Source organism: the organism of the source record quoted next, unplaced genomic scaffold (assembly GCF_019419815.1).
Source record: "Pyrus x bretschneideri cultivar Hongxiangsu unplaced genomic scaffold, Pyrus_bretschneideri_v1 Contig2, whole genome shotgun sequence".
Taxonomy (NCBI): domain Eukaryota; kingdom Viridiplantae; phylum Streptophyta; class Magnoliopsida; order Rosales; family Rosaceae; genus Pyrus; species Pyrus x bretschneideri.
This window is the reverse complement of record NW_025999501.1, coordinates 13,428,226-13,450,239: the sequence shown is the minus strand read 5'-3', so window position 1 is coordinate 13,450,239 and position 22,014 is coordinate 13,428,226. Positions and strand designations below refer to the sequence as shown.

Sequence of the window (22,014 nt, the reverse complement as noted above, 5' to 3'; positions counted from 1 at the left end):
CTGAAACCGAACTGGTCAGATTCGGTTTGGTTCGGTTTGACAATTTCGGTTCGGTTTTTTTCGGCCTCGGTCCAGTTCGGTTGTCGGTTTTTTTCGGTTTTCGGTTTTTTGAACCCACCCCTAGTCATTACATAAAAAAAGGGAAAATCCAGAGGTGGGTAGCAGTCCAGCAGAAGTTGTAATCAGCATGCAGGAGGTAGAGAAAAACAGCTTTGCTTAATTATTTCTTCTCTCATAGATATGTATCACACGTTCTGTCAAACTCTATCTCAAGATTTAGCTTTTCTTGACGTACAATCTACGGGGAATTTATAAATAAATAGAAGATATGTTTCTAATTAGGGTAGTCATCTTCTCGCTTTCTCTTGTTAATCCCGGTGATTATAGTTTGATCTCTCATCTTAAAGAGAGAGAAATCAACATGAAAATCATAAAAAATAATACGATTCTTCAACAGCACTGTTGTGGGACTTGAAGGGCAGTAATGAATATCCCGTTGAACTCTTAAGTTGTCCAAAAAATCAACCGATGAATATTGCTCCTCCATCATCATATGGCACTTCACCAGCTCACACTATAATATACAGGTAGTGGACAAACCAGTCAATAAAACAGTACCAGGAATAAAATGTTAGAAATTAATTAGCAAAAGAAAAGGGCAAATTAAAAAGGGAATTTGATACTGAAGATTGAAATTAATTAATTAACCTTTTGGTCATGATCCAATAGACTTGTAAGACACGTGAGGTAGGCGTTATCAGATGTGGCTTCTGAAAGTTGTATCTTATCCAGACTGCACCTTAGAGCAGATATGGCAACCACACTTGGCCTAAAATCCAGAAGCTTGGAATCTGGAATTTTCATAATAATTTTTGTTTCATTAATTATAAGTACTATCAGCAAATAATAATACAAGTGTTTTAGCATAATCGATATTAGTACTCTAAGCTTGATTAAAGAGAGTGGGGAGAGTTTGAACTCAGAACGCAGTGAGTTAAAAAGAAAAACTCTATTCAACAGGGGTATACACTACAACTGTACAACATGCATCGAATAATTACGAATAAAAAATGTGCATGCATATACATATATACCTGAAATAGCTCCAAGAAGCAATTTGTTAAGTCGGCCTATGAGCTTTTCATGAAGTTGGGGCTTCAAGGAGTCCAGAATCCATTCCAACAGTTCTAAGTAAGAGTAAGTTGTTGTAGACGCAAGGCGCCATCCTAATGCATTTAGCACCATCATTTCCATTCGTTGGATTGTGCTTGGCTCAAATGAATGGTCCAGATCTTCCATCTGCGATCAATATGAATTAGCACAGTAGTTAAACCAATGCAGAAACATATGATGGTTACATTCTTCATTAATAACAGCAGCTCACGCACGTAATTAATGAATAGTTATCACCTGAAGTTCAAGCAGGGAAGGATTGCAGGTATCACTGAACTTGGAGGCAATAGATAAGCAGGCAACAGACACCAATTCAACCATCCAATATTTCCATCCCTGAAAATACATACACCTTTATACATATTAGTTTCATATATCCTTTCAATGTTGTCGAAACAAATAACTAGGAAATTGGAAAATTAGAAAATTTAAAAAAGAATATGAAAGGTCACCATAGAATTGAATTAAATAAATTCATTCAGTGATACACATATATATAATATATATGTGCCCCTTCCCAAATTAGACCAATTGAATTCTGTCTCTCTCGCTCTATACATATATCACTGAATGATTTTAAATTATTACTATATAACATATAGTCCTTACAGTGCAATGGTTCATGGATATGAACCGATCAAGGTAATTTGCAGCATAGAAAACGGTTCCAAGGGAGAGGTTCAACCGACCTGCAGACTGAAAACACAAACAAAGAGTTAAAATGTTATATTGTATTACCGTAGTAATCATCTTCTAATTAATACAAGGTATACAGTAGTTCTTCCTCAATTAATTAAAAAGCGTAGTTCGATAAATATTAACATACACACACACACACACACACGCACATATGTTATTGTACTGACCTTGATGACCCACTGAATGCATTTTAACCTAGCAATGACCAAATTATTGGAAGATAGGTTCCCTAGATAATTAGGTTCAGGCATGTAGCTGATCTCCTTCTCCATGCATATGGTAAGAGCCTGCTCATACTCTTCCTTAGTTGTATACATTGAGGATCCAAAGTTACTGCGACCGAAAGGCTCAGTAGTCACTGCAGGGGGGCTTGAAGGGCATACCTCATCACAAAGCAAACTTTCCATGCAAACCATGTTTTGAATAATATAAAAGATGCTATGGCCAGTCTAAAAAAAGTACATATGTTTCTTCTTCCCCAATAATAGGGCTCGAGTGAGAGATGAACAGCTTGAGAAAACGAAAGGAAAATATGGAAGATGGTGAAATGATCAGGAAAGTTAAGGGGAAGTTATATAAGAGTTGGTGGGTGGTTACAAACTTACAACTTACAGATAGAGAAATAAACAGAGGGACACGTCCCTCATGAAATGGGGTAAATGCAGTGTTTTTCTGGTAGTAGGCTAGTAGTGGTGGGTTAAGATTTTTATTTTAATTATTTATTGTGTTAGTATTTTATGTATTATTTAAATTAGGGTGTTTTATTTGACCTGGGTTACCAAGTGCGTGAGTCCATGCACGAGGATGTTTCTGTGGGCAACTTAGTGGAATAAATGTTCTCTCTCCCTCACTCTCTCATCTCATCGTCGTCCCCCTTCAATGCAGGAAACGAGGGCAAATGCCAAGGTTTGTGAATGTGTTGGTGCTGTGGTGGTTTGGTTTGGTTGGCACTGAACTTGAGAATAATATTAGGGGCTCAAATGTGGGCCCCACTTTCAATGTTGATTTTACAAGTTGTGTGTGTTTGGGTTGGGCCCCACTTCGTGATCGTCTTCAACGCTTGATCATGAGGGACTTGGTGGTGAATGGTGATGGCCAATTCTCAGCTCATCTCATCTCATCAGTTCTCTATTGGGACAATCCGCTACTGCAAGCTATATGATCTGTAATTGAATTGAATTGAATCTCTCCAGTCTCCACCAACAAAAGCTGCTAATTAATTGAATGGTTTAGATGTTCATATCCTTGAACCTCGGCCAGTTGGATTGGGGACCACAAGGTCCACAACGCATATTCTCTACCAGCAGCATTGAGGCTTGTAAACCAGCCGAACCAAATCGAATAACACTTTGCTCAAAGTTTTTGGTTTGTTTAATTTTTTTCGAGATCAAACTAGGTTTGGCTTGCTTCTTATATGAACTCGAGTGAGCTTAAAAACTTCAACTTGACACCAAGCTCAAACTGTATCGAGCTTTTTATTGCAATAAGTTGGTTTGCTATAATAAAAAAAATTTCACAACTTAACAACACATTTTAATAAAAAAAAATATAGAACATAAACAACACAACAACAAAAATTCAAAAGCAACGCTTGAAGAGATAGACGCCTCATACTTGTTAATGCTTGTTGTTTGTTTAGAGACAGAAAAATGGGAACATAAACAACACAACAAAACAAAAAAAATTCAAAAGTAATACTTTAAGAGATAGACCCCTCATACTTGTCAATGCTTGTTGTCTGTTTAGAAACAGAAGAAGATGGGAACATAATATCAAATTCGTCTTAAAAGTAACCATATTATCCGAAAGAAAAATCTCAAACATAATCTTTCATTACAAACAAACTACTTGAATAGAGCCTAATTCAAGTTATCTCGTGAGAACTATTCGCTGCTCTTGTTTTGACAAGTCAAACATATTAATACTCAAACTTAATTTGTTTCTTAACGAGTCGAACCTAATGTAAGTTTGAACTGTTTCAAGCCGATTCACAACCCTAAGAAGCAGTAGCTAAGCTGAGCCTTTTTTCATTCCACTTAGGCCTGTAAACTATCAATTTCATTTTAAGCCCCCTCCGCCCAAAATTATTCATGCCGATGCACCCGAACAATACTTGGTTCTTTATATATAAGGGGTCATTTTTTCTTCAATGACGATGTGACATCATTTAACCATACAAACTTCATAATTAGACTAGTCATTCTCTTTATCATCAACTGAAGACCATCTCTAGAAAAATTCATTCACTTTTAAGATTGTTTAATTATCCATATGTGTTGAACAAATCAACAATTACAATGACATTAACATCCTTATAGTAAACCTTCAATTTTTTATTTTTTTTATTTTTTATTCACATGGATGACTAAACGCTCTCTAAATCGAATGAATGTTTCTAGAAATAACCTTTAAGCGATAACAAAGAGAATGAAGATTTTCAATTTGTATGGTAATATGATGTCATGTCGTCGTCATTAAAGAAGGAATAATTTCTTACATGTAAGTAGCGAGAACTGCCCAATCCTCTCCCATTCCCATAAGTTCATTTATGAGTACTTTCAATTCATTTGTCACTTATTCCGTGGAGGCCTTTGATTTAAAGGAAAACTAATGAAAATGATTTGAAAACTTTGAGTTTTAACGATAAGGACAAAATAAAAGGTAAAGTGAATAATACCAAGATTGACTTTTTAGTGTAAAAATATGATTTTTCGTTAAAGTGAACAATACCAGGAGCTTTTCGTTAAAATTCCCTTGATTTAATGCAAAAAATTTTAAGTTTCAATTGTCCAATGTTCTCCCTTTCCTGTTAGTTGTCACTTATTCTGTCGTATTAAATGTATTTTCGTCCATTTTGTATCGTAGAAGCATTTGATTTAATGCATAAGCATTAAGTTTCATTTCTTTCACTCTCTTTTTTTTTTTTTTACCTTTCTCATAGCTTAATTAAGAATTCCAAAATATTTACTATTTTTTCTTGTGAATGTTGCATTTTGATGACATATACGCTCCTAAAAGTTGGTTATATATTGCATGTTATGAAATTAACGGAAAATTGTGACACTGTCGACCGTCTCCGAGAAACCGGTAGGAATGAAAAGTTTGGGGGCTCAACCAAAATAAAAAAATTCATAGGGCAAACCGGCAAAGTGGAACAAGGTACAAAGTTCAGGGCATTGCTAAGCTTTCCTTTAAATCATAATACCAAGAATCATAAAGAAGTAAACTTGACTGGACCTATTTTTGCTTGTATTCACAATCATAAATTCAGATTTGAGCCGAAGGTTTGGGCACATATGCAAGATTTCATATCACCCCAAAGTAACTCGCAATCGGCAATTACAATATACAAGAACACCAAACAGCTCCGCAACATACTTTTACAAACACAGACAAATGTACATCTTCACAACTCGTACGTTAATCCTTGCATTACAAATGGAGACGCGTGTTCTTGAAAATTGACCAAAAGTTGTACAATTCCTAGCAGGCATATCCCTAGACATATATTTTCTCATCTATCGCAGTTCATATGATGAAAAGCTGAAACCTGATCGTTCCTCGTTAGTGGATTTCAGCTCAAGCTTCTCCAAAGGGCTGCACGTTGGTTCAAGTAATACTTATCAGTCACTTTGCTGCAATGTGATTAAAATACTAAACCAGAAAGACAGCGCATAATAATGAAAGTGGCAACATACTTTGTAAGCATACGCACATCCCATGAAAAAAATGAGGGAAATACTCTGGCCAGTGTACCTGCTGTTAGGATCATAATAGAAGCCATTGATGGAGCCGTCGCTACAAGAAAAACAGACATAGTAAAAGCCAGCTATAGTCAGCCCACAGTCTGTGCCAACATTCACAAAGTATTGCTCTTTCCATCTCTGCACCACGACAATGTCAAAGAATTCATCAACGTTTCATCCGATGGTTAAGTAGTAATTATATGGGGAATAATAAAGCAATTAGATCAGTTACCATGAATATGTATGGATAATTACTTAGATCTAATGATTTGCCACCATCAACTTCCACTTGGCTCTGTAAACAATAGAATTAATCAGACGATAAAAGAAGTTTTCCATAGATTGAGAAGATATAGACTCCATACCAGAAGAGAGGAAAAAGAAGGAAACTTGGTCCAGTGCCTTATATCATCCTCTGTCCTGTAAAGGGTTTCACAAATAAGCACTAGATTGTTATTCCACAACCATTGCTAATTAGGGTCTACTATGGATTACAGGTTAAAAGAACAAAAGAAACATACGTTGCTTCCCATTTTCCAGTGAAGAAAGTATAATTCTTGGTGTCAACAATCTCTCCTTCCCAAAAGGTAACTACCTAACATACATTTTGGAAAACAAAGTAGATACCCAATGAAGGTTATGAAAATATCAGAATACGGGAGTGTGGGGGATTACAGTAACTAGATTTCCATATCCACAAAAAATTAGATACGGTGTCAAATCTAATGTACACGTCTTGCATGAAAGTGGCAGGCTTCTATTAGACACACGATAAGCAGTGAATATTGTACTGATATCTTAGGAAAGGAAGATTGAAAATCAGGCAAATCAAGTTTCTCGCGGCCACCTAATGAACCCAAAGAATGCTTGATTTAAGATTTAACTATGAGGTTTGCCATCTAGATATAGCCATATTACAAGATGTGGACTCTAGACAACCACAGCACTGACAACAGTATGAAAATCAAAGGGACCTACAATGCTATAAGGGAATGAAACTCCTTAACTAAAGAACAGTCCGATAAAAACTCAGCAGTTCGTTGACTCTTTTGTTGTTCTTAGATCATTTCGCGGAAATACTTAATATCAATACCAATACACAAACAAATATTTCACGGTGACAGCTAGTCAACAGGCAGAAAGAAACTTCTTACCGGTGTGTCTGCCATAGAAACGTTAAGAGCTTCCATGTTTCCACATAGATAACCATACTCAAGGTCACACCCCTGTATCCGAACATTCACTCTCCACGTTTCATCTTTGTGCAGACTAGAAACGTTCTGCGTACCGGAGAAGGCCTGCCACAGAACCATGAACTTACTTCTACAATGTGGCACACATTTACGCTTCCAAATTTCGGTGCTTGTGCTTAAAACCAATATTGATCAGGCGATACTCCACAATTCTAACCAATTTCAAGAAAAAGGAAAGAAATTTAAGAATTACAAAGGCACAGGGACAAAGAGAAACCTGTCCAACGCTTAAAAGTGTGCAAGCTGGAGGAGCTGTGTGTCCACAATTTGAACCTGCACAGAGAAACATCCACAAACATATACATATGTGTGTGAAAAATTGGAAGAAAAATTACATAAAAGGTAGTGCCTTTGAGAATTCAATCCTACAAAATGTACCAATAGTGCAGATTTCGGCAAGAAACCTAACTTTAGGAAATGGGCAAACCGCTGTTTGCGGTGGCCTTCGGCTTCGAGAGAGAAGAGGGGGGAGAGGAGTACCTGAAAGTTGAGAAGGCGCGGAGGTCTCCGCCACTCTCACCGGCATTTCTTTGATTAATTCAATCGGAACGGAGTAAGGCGACTCAGATGCTACCTCCAATCCAATACGCCATCCAGAGTCCGCGCCTGTCTAATGAACCCGACCCGTAACCGCCTACTATTTTATTTCCTCTCCTTTTCTTACTTCATTATTTTTCATCGAATACTGTCATTAGTGAGGTTGAAATCAATTTATTCTTCAACTCGGTGTAAACGTATTCTTGTATTTAAAAAAATAAAAAAGGCCATGTCCAAATCAGAGTTATTGCCCACTTTCATTTTGAAATGGGCAAAATTCGTCTCTAACAAGAGGATAATATCATAGTCGACAAATAGAGTTTACTGGACATAACCTTAAGTGGACACATTCTAACAAAGTATCTTGTAGAACCTCTGTAGTCTCTCTCTCGCTCTCTCTCTCTCTCTCTCTCTCAATACATCTCAATACAGTAAACTATAGTTATGTACGTGTGCTCCATTATCACTTTTGCTACAAACGTACTTTTCCTTTTGGTCCTTCACCTCACCATCTTCTCTGGTCTAGCATCGAGATATTCGAGCAATGGACTAATCATCGTTTACGTACCACACAGATTGAAATTTGAAACACATCGGAACACGTTAGAACAAATAGAGATAATCACATGTTCGACGAAGACAGAGAGAACCTGTTACATTGACAAGCTAATAAGCACTTGGATGCAAAACAACAGATTGTTCTGATTCCCGATTGTGGATTTTATGTTGTACTTGATAAAAATATTTACTAGAGAACGCTATGTGCTTGGTGTCAGCGACCACCTGAGCGGCTGAGAGGAGTGATGACTCTACAGCATATGAATGGGGAAACCCCGCGCCCATTGCAATTTTGTCAAAACCTTCTTTGTGAGGAAACGCTAAGCCCAAGAGACATACTAAATTTTGATGACGAACACGAGTGAACAAGAACAATCACTGTATGACTATATTGCTCTGTGCAATGCACAAAATGCATATTGCTCCGTGCAGACTGCAGATAGAATAGCAAAGAACAAAAGAACAAACTTGTGTATGATAATATGATTGGCCTTGAACGGATTGAAATTTACAAAAATCATAAGTACTAGGAGTGCCACTCAGTTTTATACGCTATGAATACCAGAGACACAGAAGATCTTGTTGCTTTTGGATTCATCGACCGCTGTAGAGGAATGACGAATCTGCAGCATATGATGACGCTGAAGACCCCCGGGCCATTGTAGACTCATCAAAACCTTCATTCTGAGAAATGGCTAGGCCACTTGCAGAGGCACTGAGAAGTGACAACTCTGTAGGCAAAGGAATATCACCCTCCAAATGCTGCACAACTTGGCGCATCCTTAGCCTTGCTGTAGGCTCTGATTGGCAGTACAACAGCCCAAGCTTCAACACCAACTCCACCTCCTCCGCTACAATATCATTACCTAACTTTGGGTCTTTCGCCTCAAGAATATTACTTCCTTTCCAACAAGAAAAGACCCAATCAACCAAAATCACATCCTCAGAGCCGTGATACTCTATTGGCCTTCTTCCACTTGCAACTTCAAGCAAAAATACACCGAAAGCAAACACATCACTGCTTGTTGTGGCCCGGCCTGATCTTGCATGCTCAGGAGCTAGATACCCAAATGTTCCAGCTATATGAGTAGTTTGAGGGTCTGAGCCGTGGTCATATAATCTTGCAAGCCCAAAATCTCCTAGTCTTCCATTCCATTCCCCATCTAGTAATACATTGCTGGCCTTGGACATCTCTGTGAACCACAACCTGATCCCATTCTTCGTGCAAATAAAGCAACCCTGATGCTACACCTCTTATGACTCTAAATCTTTGCCTCCAATCGAGAGTGACCGCTGGTTGGCCAAAGAGGTACTTGTCCAGGCTTCCATTAGGCATGTACTCATAGATCAACAGTAGCTCTCCTTTTCTCCTGCAGTAGCCCAACAATGGGACTAAATTTCGGTGACGAAGACGTCCATTGCTGACAATTTCTGCCACAAACTCCTTCATCCCCTGTCTTGATTCGTGTGAGACCCTCTTCACAGCAATCTCAATCCCAAAGGTGGGCAATATACCCTTATAAACCTTACCGAATCCACCCTTTCCCAAAAGTTCATTTTCGCGAAACCCTTTTGTGGCAATATATAACTCTTTGTATTTAAACCTTTGAGGCCCATATTCAAGCTCCCAGTCCTCAAGCAGTTCTGCAAACTTCTTCTTTCTTCTTAAGGCATAGTTTACACCAAAAAGAAATGCTAGCAAAGCGACACTCACCAAGATCACAGGCAGACCAATGTTCAAAAGTTCAGATATTTTTTTAGGTCCTAGCCGAGGCATCTTGGGAAGTTGTGAGAGAACAAGTTCTTCAGCCTGACCATTCATCTTAAAGCTCCACCCCAACAAGTAAGCAGAAGCAGTAAGCTGGCCAGTGGACGAGGAGAAGCACACGTACATGGTTCTGTGAAGAACCGGGGAAAGGTCGCGTGTCAAAGACAAAAGTGGAATATAGGGCTTACCATTACTAACTAGAGCCAAAGAGACATTGATTTGCTTCTTGCTACCATCATAGTCCACCCAAACTTGTACCGGTTGGCCACTGGTGATCAATCTTTCTCCGACATAATATCCGGCAGGAGAAGCCACCTCAGAGGCCAAACCATTAATATCAATCCCGACATGGTTATCATTGATGTCCTTGAACTCTTCGTTCCGAAAAGTGTCAAGCTCTACAGCGAAAATATGATTTGTTGGACTGCCATTATTTGTCAGGTTGAACAGGCCTAGGTGTTGGGATGAAGAAGCATGGGGCAGCCCTCTTGTTGGAGCGATGACAAAGGCTATTCCGTGGCCCTGGAGACCCGTATATCTCATAGCAAAGATGAAAGTGGTAGAGAAGGAGAGAACTGTAACGTTAGATGAGTTCTTGAAAATTACTGGGTTGGGATAGAAGGCATGACCAATCTTGAATCTAGTGTAATTTGTAAGCCTCAGAAGACCATTGGGTGTCACTCTTGCTATGCCGTCTAGGCTAAGATTTGCAGACCGGAAACCATGGTAGGCGAAATTGAGATCTTCAGCAGCTGCTATGCTGACTAGTACAAGTAGTATTAGAAGCTTGAAACACATCAAATACTTCTGCATAAAGAAATGGAGAGGGACAGGGAAATGGAGGAGGCAGATGAAACAGACTAATTACTCGTTCTGCTTTCCGGAATTTTCCTGGAAATGGATTACGTAAAGAAATTTGTGTCATCACACCTTAAAGATAAGTTTGATTAATTTAGGGACTGTTATTTCCATTCCAAAAATCTCATTCTACACTTCTCACAAGTGTATTTTTCTTTTCAATTATATAAAGTTTGGAATGTCTAATGAGATTTTTGTAATGTTAATAACAATTCATTTAATCTATCTATGCTATTCTACTAAGAAAAGAGCCATTATCAACATTTTTCCCATTTTTTTTCAATTTTGCCCTTTTTTGAATACGCAATATTTGACATGAGGATGGCAAAATAATAATTTTATACATTTTGACAAAATGAAAATCATATCCCTATTTTTTCTATTTTACCCTCATTTTTGATACATAACATTTATATAAGGAGGACAAAAAAAGTAATTATACATCTCTATTTATCATATTTTACCCTCACTTTTGATACACAACATTTATATAAGGAGGACAAAAAACAGTAATTATATATCCCTATTTATCCTATTTTAGCCTCACTTTTGATATACAATATTTACATAAGGATGGAAAAAAACAGTAATTATGTAATATTAAGATAAAATATGCACTTATTAAGAGAAATTGTCCCATCATCATTTTTTCATACTCTTTTTAAAATTTTAAAAACTAATCACACTCCTTAATAAAAATAAAAAATAAAATGAAATTGTTCACACACACAGAATATGTGCTCATCGGTTAGTATGAATTATTGAAGGTGATTTGACTGAAGAATTTTTATTCAACGTAAGTGTATCCTTCGCTGGCTTGGTGAATGTTCCTGCCAAGTAGCCGTTAGAATTGCAAGTGTACAGTATCCGTAAGGTAGTATTATGATGAAACGTTTAGTGGTTGTTCCAACAATGGTTGGATTAATCTAAATTTATTATCGTGATAGTTGCAAAATAAAAATAAATATAACAAGGTTTATGATGATAAAATTGGACATGCAAAGCAACTATGCAAGTAAATATGAAAGATGAATGAATATAAATAAAATACTACGACGCCAATTTCACCTAATTAATTCCATCCGAAATCTAGAGCATATTAACCTTAATTACTACGAATGTTGACCATTGATTTTTCCTAAATTATTTGATATTCTGTTTCATACTCAACCAAAAGTATCCATTACTAACCCATTATTTTCCAAGCAAAAAATTCAAAAAACCAAGAACCCATTTTGCACTACTGGAAATTCGCAAAAGAAACTGCATAAATCATGTTATTCTATTTATGGCACTCATTACTAGAAACTATATATTAGATATCTCTTTTCAGTCTCAACCTGGTAGCCAATTAAATACAAGCATTAAGAACAGATTCGAACACTCAATGGTAATTAATAATAATAAGAGAGAATTGTTATTAGTATTTCAAAAATCTCATTTTACATTTCAAACTTTCTATATTTGAAAAAAAAAAAAATAATACACTTGTGAAGAGTATAGAATGAGATTTTTAGAGTACCAATAACACTTCCTTAATAAGAAATTAATATAACTATAAACTTTGATGGCTAAGCTATGTCTTAGACCTAGCAAAGAAAATTTAGTTCATAATATTAAAGTCCAAAATAATTGAATTTAAAAGCATAGAAAGAAATAACCGAAAATCCATCTCGGCTCACTTCCATGGCAAAGCTTGAACCTCCAATCTTCCTCCTTGCTCTTTGGGTTTTCTCTCCCTCTCCGTATGTGCGTGTAGGTGCTGAGAGAGTCTCTGAATCCTTATACCGTGACCTGAGTCTTGAGTTATACATGCTTCTTCTCTTTCTTTTCCTTATTCCTCACATAAAAAGGAATAAAAGCCCCAAAAATAAAGCCCAACAATTATGAGAACAGGTCTTTTTTTTTTTTTTTTTTTTGAACACCCTAAATCTTATGAATACACTCTATTTTTTTCGAATTCTCGTTGAACTTCCTATTTTACCTTTATTTAAAATTGAAAAAAAAAAAAAGAAACAAACAAACAAACCCAACATTAGGCCTGGCAAACGGGTCGTGTCTATCGTGTTCGTGTCGTTTTCGTGTAACACCTGTTATCTTAACGGGTCGTGTCGTGTCACACCCGTTATCTTAACGGGTCCTTAACAGGTCGTGTCACTTTACCCAACGGGTAAAGTGACCCGACCCGTTATGACCCATTATGACCCGTTAAGAAAAAAATATTTTTTTTTAAATTTGCACATACCACACATTGCCACATAAATATTACTTCAAAACATTAAAACATTTCTCGTTCAAGTACTATATCTACACTCGAAAATAAAAGCCTAATAAAAAAAATAATACATACACTGATAATATATTACAAATATTAAATGTGCAAGGATAAAGAGTTTTTGTTTTTAAGATTGTAAGTCTTTCTCAAAAGTTTACACCTCCATTTACAAAATCTTCAATTTACATCGATCATCATGAAATTGTATTCAATTTACACCTACATCTATATAATTATTATAGTTTTTACTTTTTAGGGATATAAAATTATTAAATTAATGTATATAATTATTAATATTATAGTTGATTCATACTTTTATTAAGTATATAAATTATAACATAAGATTTTGTGATATCCACATCCACTAGTGTAAATATTTTAAATTGAAGATCAAATTCATTCTTTGTATTCATATAGGGTCAAGGAGTGTAGCTGTAAAAATTCATCAAAATCGGAGTTAAAATAACCGTTAAATCGTGATTTTTCGTTTATAACCGTTGAAAAGCTTTGTCCCGTTACTTGATCGCTGAATGTTTTTTTTTTGTGATTTTTTGCTGATGTGATCTCCAAGCATATACAAACAATTTTGACGGTTTGAATCGTTGAAATTAGTTTTGGAGAATTCGTAAAACGATAGATTGACTAACACTTAGAGTTTATTTATACTTTCATTAAGTATAACATAAGATTTTGTGGTATCCACTTGTGTAAATATTTTAAATTGAAGATCAAATTCATTCATTGTATTCATATAGGGTCAAGGAGTGTAGTTATAAAAAATCATCAAAATCGGAGTTAAAATAACCGTTAAATCGTGATTTTTCGTTTATAACCGTTGAAAAGCTTTGTCCCGTTACTTGATCTCTGAATGTTTTTTTTTTGTGATTTTTTGCTGATGTGATCTCCAAGCATATACAAACAATTTTGACGGTTTGGATCGTTGAAATTAGTTTTGGGGAATTCGTAAAACGATAGATTGACTAACACTTAGAGTTTATTTATACTTTTATTAAGTATAACATAAGATTTTGTGGTATCCACTTGTGTAAATATTTTAAATTGAAGATCGAATTCATTCATTCTATTCATATAGGGTCAAGGAGTGTAGTTATAAAAAATCATCAAAATCAGAGTTAAAATAACCGTTAAATCGTGATTTTTCGTTTATAACCGTTGAAAAGCTTTGTCCCGTTACTTGATCTCTGAATGTTTTTTTTTGTGATTTTTTGCTGATGTGATCTCCAAGCATATACAAACAATTTTGACGGTTTGGATCGTTGAAATTAGTTTTGGAGAATTCATAAAATGATAGATTGACTAACACTTAGAGTTTATTTATACTTTTATTAAGTATAACATAAGATTTTGTGGTATCCACTTGTGTAAATATTTTAAATTGGAATTCATTCATTCTATTCATATAGGGTCAAGGAGTGTAGTTATAAAAAATCATCAAAATCGGAGTTAAAATAACCGTTAAATCGTGATTTTTCGTTTATAACCGTTGAAAAGCTTTGTCCCGTTACTTGATCTCTGAATGTTTTTTTTTTGTGATTTTTTGATGATGTGATCTCCAAGCATATACAAACAATTTTGACGGTTTGGATCGTTGAAATTAGTTTTGGAGAATTCATAAAACGATAGTCAATCACGAGAAAAGTTAAACTGTAAATCATATTCAATCACGAGGACAAATAACCCTGCAGAAAATTGTTCATGCCCATAATGTGGTCATCCGAATTTTGTATTGACTGGTCCACTGATATTTCTGAAGGAAATCAAAATATATGCATGTTACCTGCGATATGATTGACATAGTTTAATCATATTGAAACTAGACATACCCATTTAATGTATATGTTGTATGCATTCGTCATCTTTAGAGACGTGTAGTGCCCGTGATTAAAAAAATGCCTCTCACATGAGTGTAAGCGTATGTGGAGATATAAGGTTTTGATCTCCCTCATTTTGATATATGATTGGATTTTTATTGTAGTAGATTTGATTTGCAAAATTACAATTGCTTGGTTCTTAGTTCTCCATGATTGTTTTATCTGTTATTGTTTCATTTCTTTTCATTCCGTGTGTTTTTTTTTTTTTTTTTTTTTTTCCTTGACTGGCCAGGAACCAGATAAAGCTTTTTGATTGTTTGGATCGACAAGGAACGATAAGCATTTTTGCAAGCCATATGAAGTCCATCCAAATAAGATTTTAGGACTATGTGTTGTCTTGCTTAATCAGGTTTTTGTTTTGGGTTCTATATATCTTACTTTCAAACAATTCTATATGGCTTCATTTATATGCTTTTACTTCAATGTTTGGGTGAGAAGTTGGACATCTTCTTCATTTGAAATATAAATAAACAAATTTCCTCTTTTCCATGGTGATCAATGCAAAGAGGATGGACCACTGGAGATCTGCTATGCCAAAGAGAAAACAAGTATGAAAGATGGAGATTAGTTCTTGACTGCTCTCATTGTGGAGGACACAAGTATAAACATTAAACACAAAGGTTTTTGAATTATATGTGGATTGAGGAGAAAAATATAAGAGTATATGAAATATAATTTTGATTTCCGTGTGTAGTGAATGGAATAACAAATTTTTGTATAATTTTTGTACTTTTGCAAACAAGTACCACTTGATAGCGAATTGTCAATTTTACTTGCAATTGGTGACAAACAACATTTTTAATGTGCACAACGTTGACATGCCAATGTCTAAAACCTAATAGAAATTTATAAGTTCAATTAGCATTTCATTAAAAATTAGTGCTTGTAGAGAAAAGGATATCAAACCAATGTTTTCGGAGCATCTGGGTGAATTCTAAAAGCCAATGCTACAAATTGCTTTTCAGTGGTAGGATTTCATTTCCTTGCAAACAAAGTTAACTTTCAATTCCAAATATTCTAGATTCTAATTCAAGATCTTTGGTTTCATTCTTATCATCAGACAAGGCCTTGAGAATTTAGTGCCAGTAGAAAAAAAATATAAAAACACTTTTTTAATTCATCGTCCTTGCATACGATTGCAATCAGTTATATCTAATACATACATCCGACAATCAATTCAGTTTTATATTCAAAGCTTCACCATTTTCTCTTGATACATTTTTTTTGCATTTTGTACTGTAATTGCAATTGTACGCATTCCTTTGCTACACCAATTTCAGAGTGAATTAAGGTTTTTTCTACATTTTGTACTATAATTGTAATTGCATTTTGTACATTTTTTCTACAAATTTTTTTTTCAAAAATACAATGTCCAAATTCATTTTAGTTGTACTCTATTTGTAGTGCTGATGTTGCAGAATTTATTGTCATCATTGAATAAATGGATTTCAAAGATAACAATATGGGTAATGTTAGGGAGACTAAATTTGCAGACAATATTTGTGCATTTTATCTTTCTTAATAGTTGGAAAAATTCAGATTTCATACTTATTTGTTTTGGTACCTGTGATAAAAAAACGTTTGATAATGTGGCACCAATGATAAAAAAAAAAATAATAATAATAATAACAATGGCTACAAATTGGCATACGTGGTTTCGACATATGTAAAATTTCTTTGGGTGTAACACCCGGAATTATAGAACAATAAGCCTTGACTATGTGCGTTAATTAGAAAGCATGGTTAAAATAATAGTTTGTAACACAATCATAGAGAAAAAAAAAATATCATAAGGAGATGATTGAAGAAAAGAAAATAATAAGAAATTGTTATGACATTCTCACATGCATAACCAAAGTAACACATCTTTAGGGGCATGTAGCGTCCGTGATGAAAAAATGTCACGCACGTGCGGTGAGGCTAGTAACTTATAAAAACTGCAATTTCAAACGCTAGAATCAAGGTTGTCTACTTGATGGCTATGGGTAGGAAAAAAATATGGAAAAGTGCTTCTTGCATAGAAGCATTCCTTAATTGTGATTATAGAGTTAGCATATATTTGGGTATATAAAGTTGTCAAGAGCAATGAAATTTCATTAATGGTAGCGCATGTTTGGCTGTCTAGAGGGGAATAGGGTAGTGCACTGGTGGTGTGTTTTTTTTTTTTGTTGTTGTTGTGGGGCGGGGCCCCCCGCCCGGGGGGTTTAGGGGGGGGGGTTGGTTTTTTTTTTTTTTTTTTTTTTTTTTTTTTTTTTTTCAAATGATAGATTTTATTAAATTAGGTGTTAGGTTAGCTACTGGTGAGGTTCGAACTCCCGTCGTCATGCAAGTACCAACATTTTTCCACTACTTTGGTAAAAGGTCACATGCACATTGGTGGGTGTTTAAACCTGTAGCAATTCATAACATTCACAGCTCTTCATCAGAAATGAACAACTACAAATTAAACTAAGCAAATTAATTTTTTTTAGAATTTAGTCGAAATCAGTAGAAGATCAAAATTATCCAAAAGAAACGAACGGTCTTGGCAGTGAAATTGAATTACCTGTCCAAGCGTTTTTTGCCTAGCATCCACCATTTTTAAAATCTGCAAATCGGCTTTGAGCTGTAATACCTTATCGAAACTGAACAAAAACTGAGCAAAATGAATAGGAAATTTAAGACAATGAAAGTGGACAAAGAAGAAGCATAAAACAGACGATGTGAGAAATGGCTATGTGTGGTTGAGTTCGTTTCTCCTTTTTCTATGAATAGTGGGGATTGAGTAAGCTGTTGTGGCCTCTTGAACACGAGGTCGGTTGCAGTTTCCATTGTAGCAACTGCTTGTAGAATGTCTTTCATCTGAAGGGTCACAATTTGTTTGAATGGGGAATGTCTTTCATCTAACGGTTGTAAAAACATCTCTACATATTACATTGTGTGTATTACGATTGTTATAGGTGCGTATTACGATTTTAACCGTATTCCATTAAGATGATTTTGTGTTTTTTTTTCTTTTCTTAAAGTGAGGGCATTCTTGGCATTTTGAATGCTTCACCAAACCGGTCGTCACCCTTTATATATATAGATTCAGCCTTATTATAGTTGCTATTACGATTTTAACCGTATTCTATTAAGATGATTTTGTGTTTTTTTTTTTTTTTTTCCTGAAGTGAGGGCATTCTTAGCATTTTGAATGCTTCACAAAACTGGTCTTCTCCCTTTATATATATAGATAATAACTAAATAATAGATAAACGAGGCATAACTATGCTTAAAATATCAACCTAAAAGAAGGGTGTTGATGTTCTCTGGATATAGGCAGTTGGGAGTCTTACCCTTTGTTGGCTTGGGTCAAGCAACTGGGGGAGGAGTTCCAAAACTGTCACTGGTCTTGGGTGCCCAGATCAGCTAATGGTGCGGCGCATGAGATTGCGTCGCTTGGTTTTCCGAAGATGAGTGATTCTGTTTGGGTCGATCGTCCCCCATCTTCGTTGATCTATGTTTTGAACAATGATGGTTTGCCATGTCCACATTAATCTCGTTGTGGTGGTTATTGGGGTGACGCTTCCACTCGGTGGAGGGGTCTTTATGTTCTATCCCTGTTCACTACTGGTTTGTCTCCTTGGTGTTTGCCTCTCTGTAGGCTTTCCTGTTGTTTTTTTGGCTTCTGTGCCTTGGCTGGGTTCCCTTGTTTCCCAAAAAAAAAAAAAAAAAAAAAAAAAAAAAAAAAAAAAAAAGAAGAAGAAGAAGGGTGTTGGCTCTTTCTGGTTGGTTATTGATCTTTCTTTTTTAAGACGGTAGCACTAGCAGCGTATTAATTTAAATATGGGACCAAGACTAAATTCTCTATAACGTCACAGTCGATGGTTGGAAATACCCAGTCAATCATATATAAAAAGAAAAGGTATCTTTTCACATATTATGAATATTAAAAATTAATATACACATTGTTTTTGTATTTACCTATTTAATTTAAAGGTAAACTAACTAAAATTCCTCAAAAACTTTAGTTTTAAAGAAAAATAAAAAATAAAGGTATAAGTGAATGGTACCAGGAAAGGTTAAAATGTGATTTTTTTTGTTAAAAGTGAACAGTACCGATAGTATTTTGTTAAAACTCCTTTTATTTAATGTAACTGGATTAAAAAAGCTCATAGCACACAACCATTTGTACTTACCTTCTTCCTATGTCTAGAAAGGATTATTTTAACTGCCTGCTTGAATTTGCCTCTAGAACAAGGTCAATAATGAGAAGCTCGAAGATAAAATCATTAAGGAACCAACAATCATGACGGAATAGCTTTATCGATCTTGTTTCAGAGGCAACTTCAAGAAGAAAATACATTAAAGCAGTAAAGCCTAATATAAAACATCAGTGCTCGTTGTAGCCCGGCCTAATCTTGTATGATCGGCCGGGTGCTAGATATCTAAATGTTCCAAGATCTCATACTAATTAGCAATTAAAAGAGCATTTTAAACCGAGACAAAGTGATCAAACTATCCATTGACTTCAAAATAATCCGACTTATATTAATTTTGAGCAGGATCGTTTTCGATCATTTCTGCTAAAGCGTACAATGCACTAATTTTTTAATTGTGTGTATAAAACATTAAAGAAGATTGACAAGCTAACAAGCAAATAGCTAGGTCTATATTGCAAACCAGTAGATGAACATATATTACATTGACATGCTAACAAGAAAAAGCATTACAGACATATTGTTTGCACCGTTTATTTTATGTGAATACCAGTTTGCAACAGAATCCTAATTGCTTAGAGCAGTCAGCGACCGCCTGAGAGAAGTGTCGACGCAACAGAAGAAAACCCCGTCCTCGAAGAAGACTGATATGACATTGCAGAATCATCAAAATCTTCATGGGGCGCAAACAGTAAGCCACTGGAAGAATGCGCATGAACTGACAACTCCGGCAACGGAATGTCACGATCCAAATACTGCACAACTTGGCGCATGCTTGGCCTATCTGAAGGATTTGAATGAGAGCATAACAACCCAAGCTTCAACACCAGTTCCACTTCTTCAGCTACGAATTCCGTGCTTAACTTTTGATCTCTTGCCTCAAGAATATTGTTTTTCTTCCAACAAGAAAACACCCAGTCGACCAAAATCACATCATGCGCTGGACCTTTTAGCTCTATTGGCCTTCTTCCACAGGCAACTTCAAGCAAGAATGCCCCGAAAGCGAACACATCGGTGTGTGTTGTGGCCCGGCCTAATCTTGTATGCTCTGGAGCTAGATACCCAAGTGTTCCTACAATATGAGTAGTTTGAGGGTCTGTTCCATGATCATATAATCTTGCAAGGCCAAAATCTCCTAGCCTAGCATTCAGTTCCCCGTCTAGTAATACATTACTTGCCTTGATGTCTCTATGAACCACAACTTGCTCCCATTCTTCATGAAGATATAACAACCCAGAAGCCACACCTCTGATGACTTTAAACCTTTGGCTCCAATTAAGAGTGGCCGCTGGTTGGTCGTAGAGGTACTTGTCTAGGCTTCCGTTAGGCATGTAGTCATAGACCAGAAGAAGCTCTCCTTTTCTTCTACAATATCCCAAAAGTGGTACTAAATTTCTGTGACGGAGGCGGCCAATGCTCACAACTTCTGCCACAAACTCCTTCATCCCTTGTCTTGATTCATGTGAGACCTTCTTCACTGCGACCTCAGTTTTAGAGGCAGGTAATATGCCTCTATAAACCTTACCAAACCCCCCCCTTCCCAAAAGTTCCTTTTCCTTGAACCCTTTTGTAGCAACATATAATTCTCTATATTTAAACCTTTGAGGTCCATACTCAAGCTCCCAATCTTCAAGCAGCTCTGCAAACTTCCTCTTCCATCTTATGGCATAAATAATGCCAACAATTGCTAGCAAAACCAAACTCACAGACATCACAGGCACACCGATGGTTAAAAGTTTAGATACTTGTTTACATCCTATCTGAGGCAGGTGGGGAAGGTGTGAGTGAACAAGTTCTTGAGCTTGCCCATTCATTTTAAAGCTCCAGCCCAAAACATAATGAGACGTAGGAAAAGAACCGGTGGAGGATGAGAAGCCAACGTACATGGTTTTTTGTAGGATTGGGGAAAGGTCATGGTTCAGAGATAAAAGTGGAGCATGGGGTTTACCAGCACCGACTGGACCCAACGTGACATTGATTTGCTTCTTGGTACCATCATATTCCACCCAAACTTGCATTGCTTGACCACTGGTGAGGGACAAGTTCCGAAACCCACGATTGTTTTCAGCATAGTATCCTGCGGTAGAAGATTTCACAGAGTTCAAACTATTAATGTCAATTCCTACATGGTTGTTATCGATGTCATTGAACTCGATCTCCTTGGTAGTGTCTAGCTCTACAGCAAAAATATGATTGGTGACATTGCGATTGTTGGTTGAACTGAAAAGGCCTAGGAAAGGGCCGTTTCCAGCTTGGGGAATCCCTATTTTTGGAGCAATGACGAAGGCCATTCCATGACCAGTTGTAAGCACCGGTCTGATAGCGAACACAAATGTTGTAGAAAATGAGAAAGCATGGGTATCAGAATATGAATTCTTGAAGGTGACTGGGTTAGGGTAGAAGGCATGGCCCCTTATCTCTTGAGAGTCATTTGTAACCATCAAAAGACCGTTGGGTGTGAACTGGGCTACACCGTCTAAGCTAAGATTTCCTGACTTGAAACCCTTGTAGATGAAGCTAACATTTTGAGCTGCTGCTAGGGTTGCTTGTATGAGTATTACAAGCTTGAAAAACATGGCTGCCATTTCTAGTTCTCTCCAAAACCTCTGGGAACTTTGTTATAAGCAATGAAGCTTAGCTGAGCTGTCCCTTCATTGCCTCACTAATTGAATGTGTTGTCTTTGTGTAGCAGACTAAAATAGTAATCCAGACTATTCAGTGACTGCCACCGTTAGCAATTTCTTGTTGAAATATCTCACATCGATCGTATCTCTAAGAAAAAAAGAGTTTAAATATTCCAACCTCACTTCAACTAATACCGAGATCTTTTGTGATAAAACCTCACACCTGAAAAATTGTGCAGGTGGTAATTACTAAGTTGGGGACAATATCGGTGTTGTTGGAAGTGGGCCTTTGGCCTGTCTCTCTGATAATTCTATATGGTATTAGAGCTTGGAAGTGGGATCGTACTACCACATGATGGGTGAGTCCTTTGTGCCTAGCGCGATGATGGTGGGTCCCTTGGCCCTACAAATAGGGTGAGTCCCCTTGGCTTTATGTGGTTGTCGATGTGT

The 22,014-nt window shown here is 36.3% G+C and overlaps 3 protein-coding genes and 1 pseudogene across 5 annotated transcripts; all 4 read right to left on the bottom strand.

Moving 5' to 3' along the window:
- Nucleotides 1–1,009: 1,009 nt before the first annotated feature.
- On the bottom strand, nt 1,010–2,633 carry LOC125476871 (putative cyclin-D7-1). Its single transcript, XM_048583442.1, has 5 exons — nt 2,040–2,633; nt 1,783–1,869; nt 1,411–1,509; nt 1,095–1,299; nt 1,010–1,035 (listed from the first exon to the last, which is right to left on the bottom strand). Exons 1-5 carry the CDS (start codon nt 2,286–2,288, stop codon nt 1,010–1,012), a joined length of 666 nt encoding a protein of 221 aa, XP_048439399.1. The 5' UTR covers nt 2,289–2,633.
- A 2,524-nt stretch (nt 2,634–5,157) lies between these two features.
- LOC125476639 (glucose-induced degradation protein 4 homolog) lies at nt 5,158–7,548 on the bottom strand. Of its 3 annotated transcripts, none has more exons than XM_048582948.1 (8): nt 7,352–7,548; nt 7,089–7,144; nt 6,773–6,916; nt 6,140–6,213; nt 5,984–6,038; nt 5,851–5,913; nt 5,571–5,756; nt 5,158–5,469 (listed from the first exon to the last, which is right to left on the bottom strand). In XM_048582948.1, exons 1-8 carry the CDS (start codon nt 7,395–7,397, stop codon nt 5,452–5,454), a joined length of 642 nt encoding a protein of 213 aa, XP_048438905.1. In that variant the 5' UTR covers nt 7,398–7,548; the 3' UTR covers nt 5,158–5,451. The 3 variants fall into 3 exon arrangements, with proteins under 3 accessions (XP_048438905.1, XP_048438904.1, XP_048438906.1); XM_048582947.1 differs by having other exon boundaries at nt 5,629–5,756; nt 7,352–7,543; XM_048582949.1 differs by having other exon boundaries at nt 5,629–5,756; nt 6,773–6,986; nt 7,352–7,503.
- An 878-nt stretch (nt 7,549–8,426) lies between these two features.
- On the bottom strand, nt 8,427–10,649 carry LOC108866812 (annotated as a pseudogene).
- Nucleotides 10,650–19,370: 8,721 nt separating this feature from the next.
- LOC103942301 (L-type lectin-domain containing receptor kinase IV.1-like) lies at nt 19,371–21,634 on the bottom strand. Its single transcript, XM_009352488.3, has one exon. It carries the CDS (start codon nt 21,523–21,525, stop codon nt 19,525–19,527), a length of 2,001 nt encoding a protein of 666 aa, XP_009350763.2. The 5' UTR covers nt 21,526–21,634; the 3' UTR covers nt 19,371–19,524.
- Between the last annotated feature and the right edge of the window lie 380 nt (nt 21,635–22,014).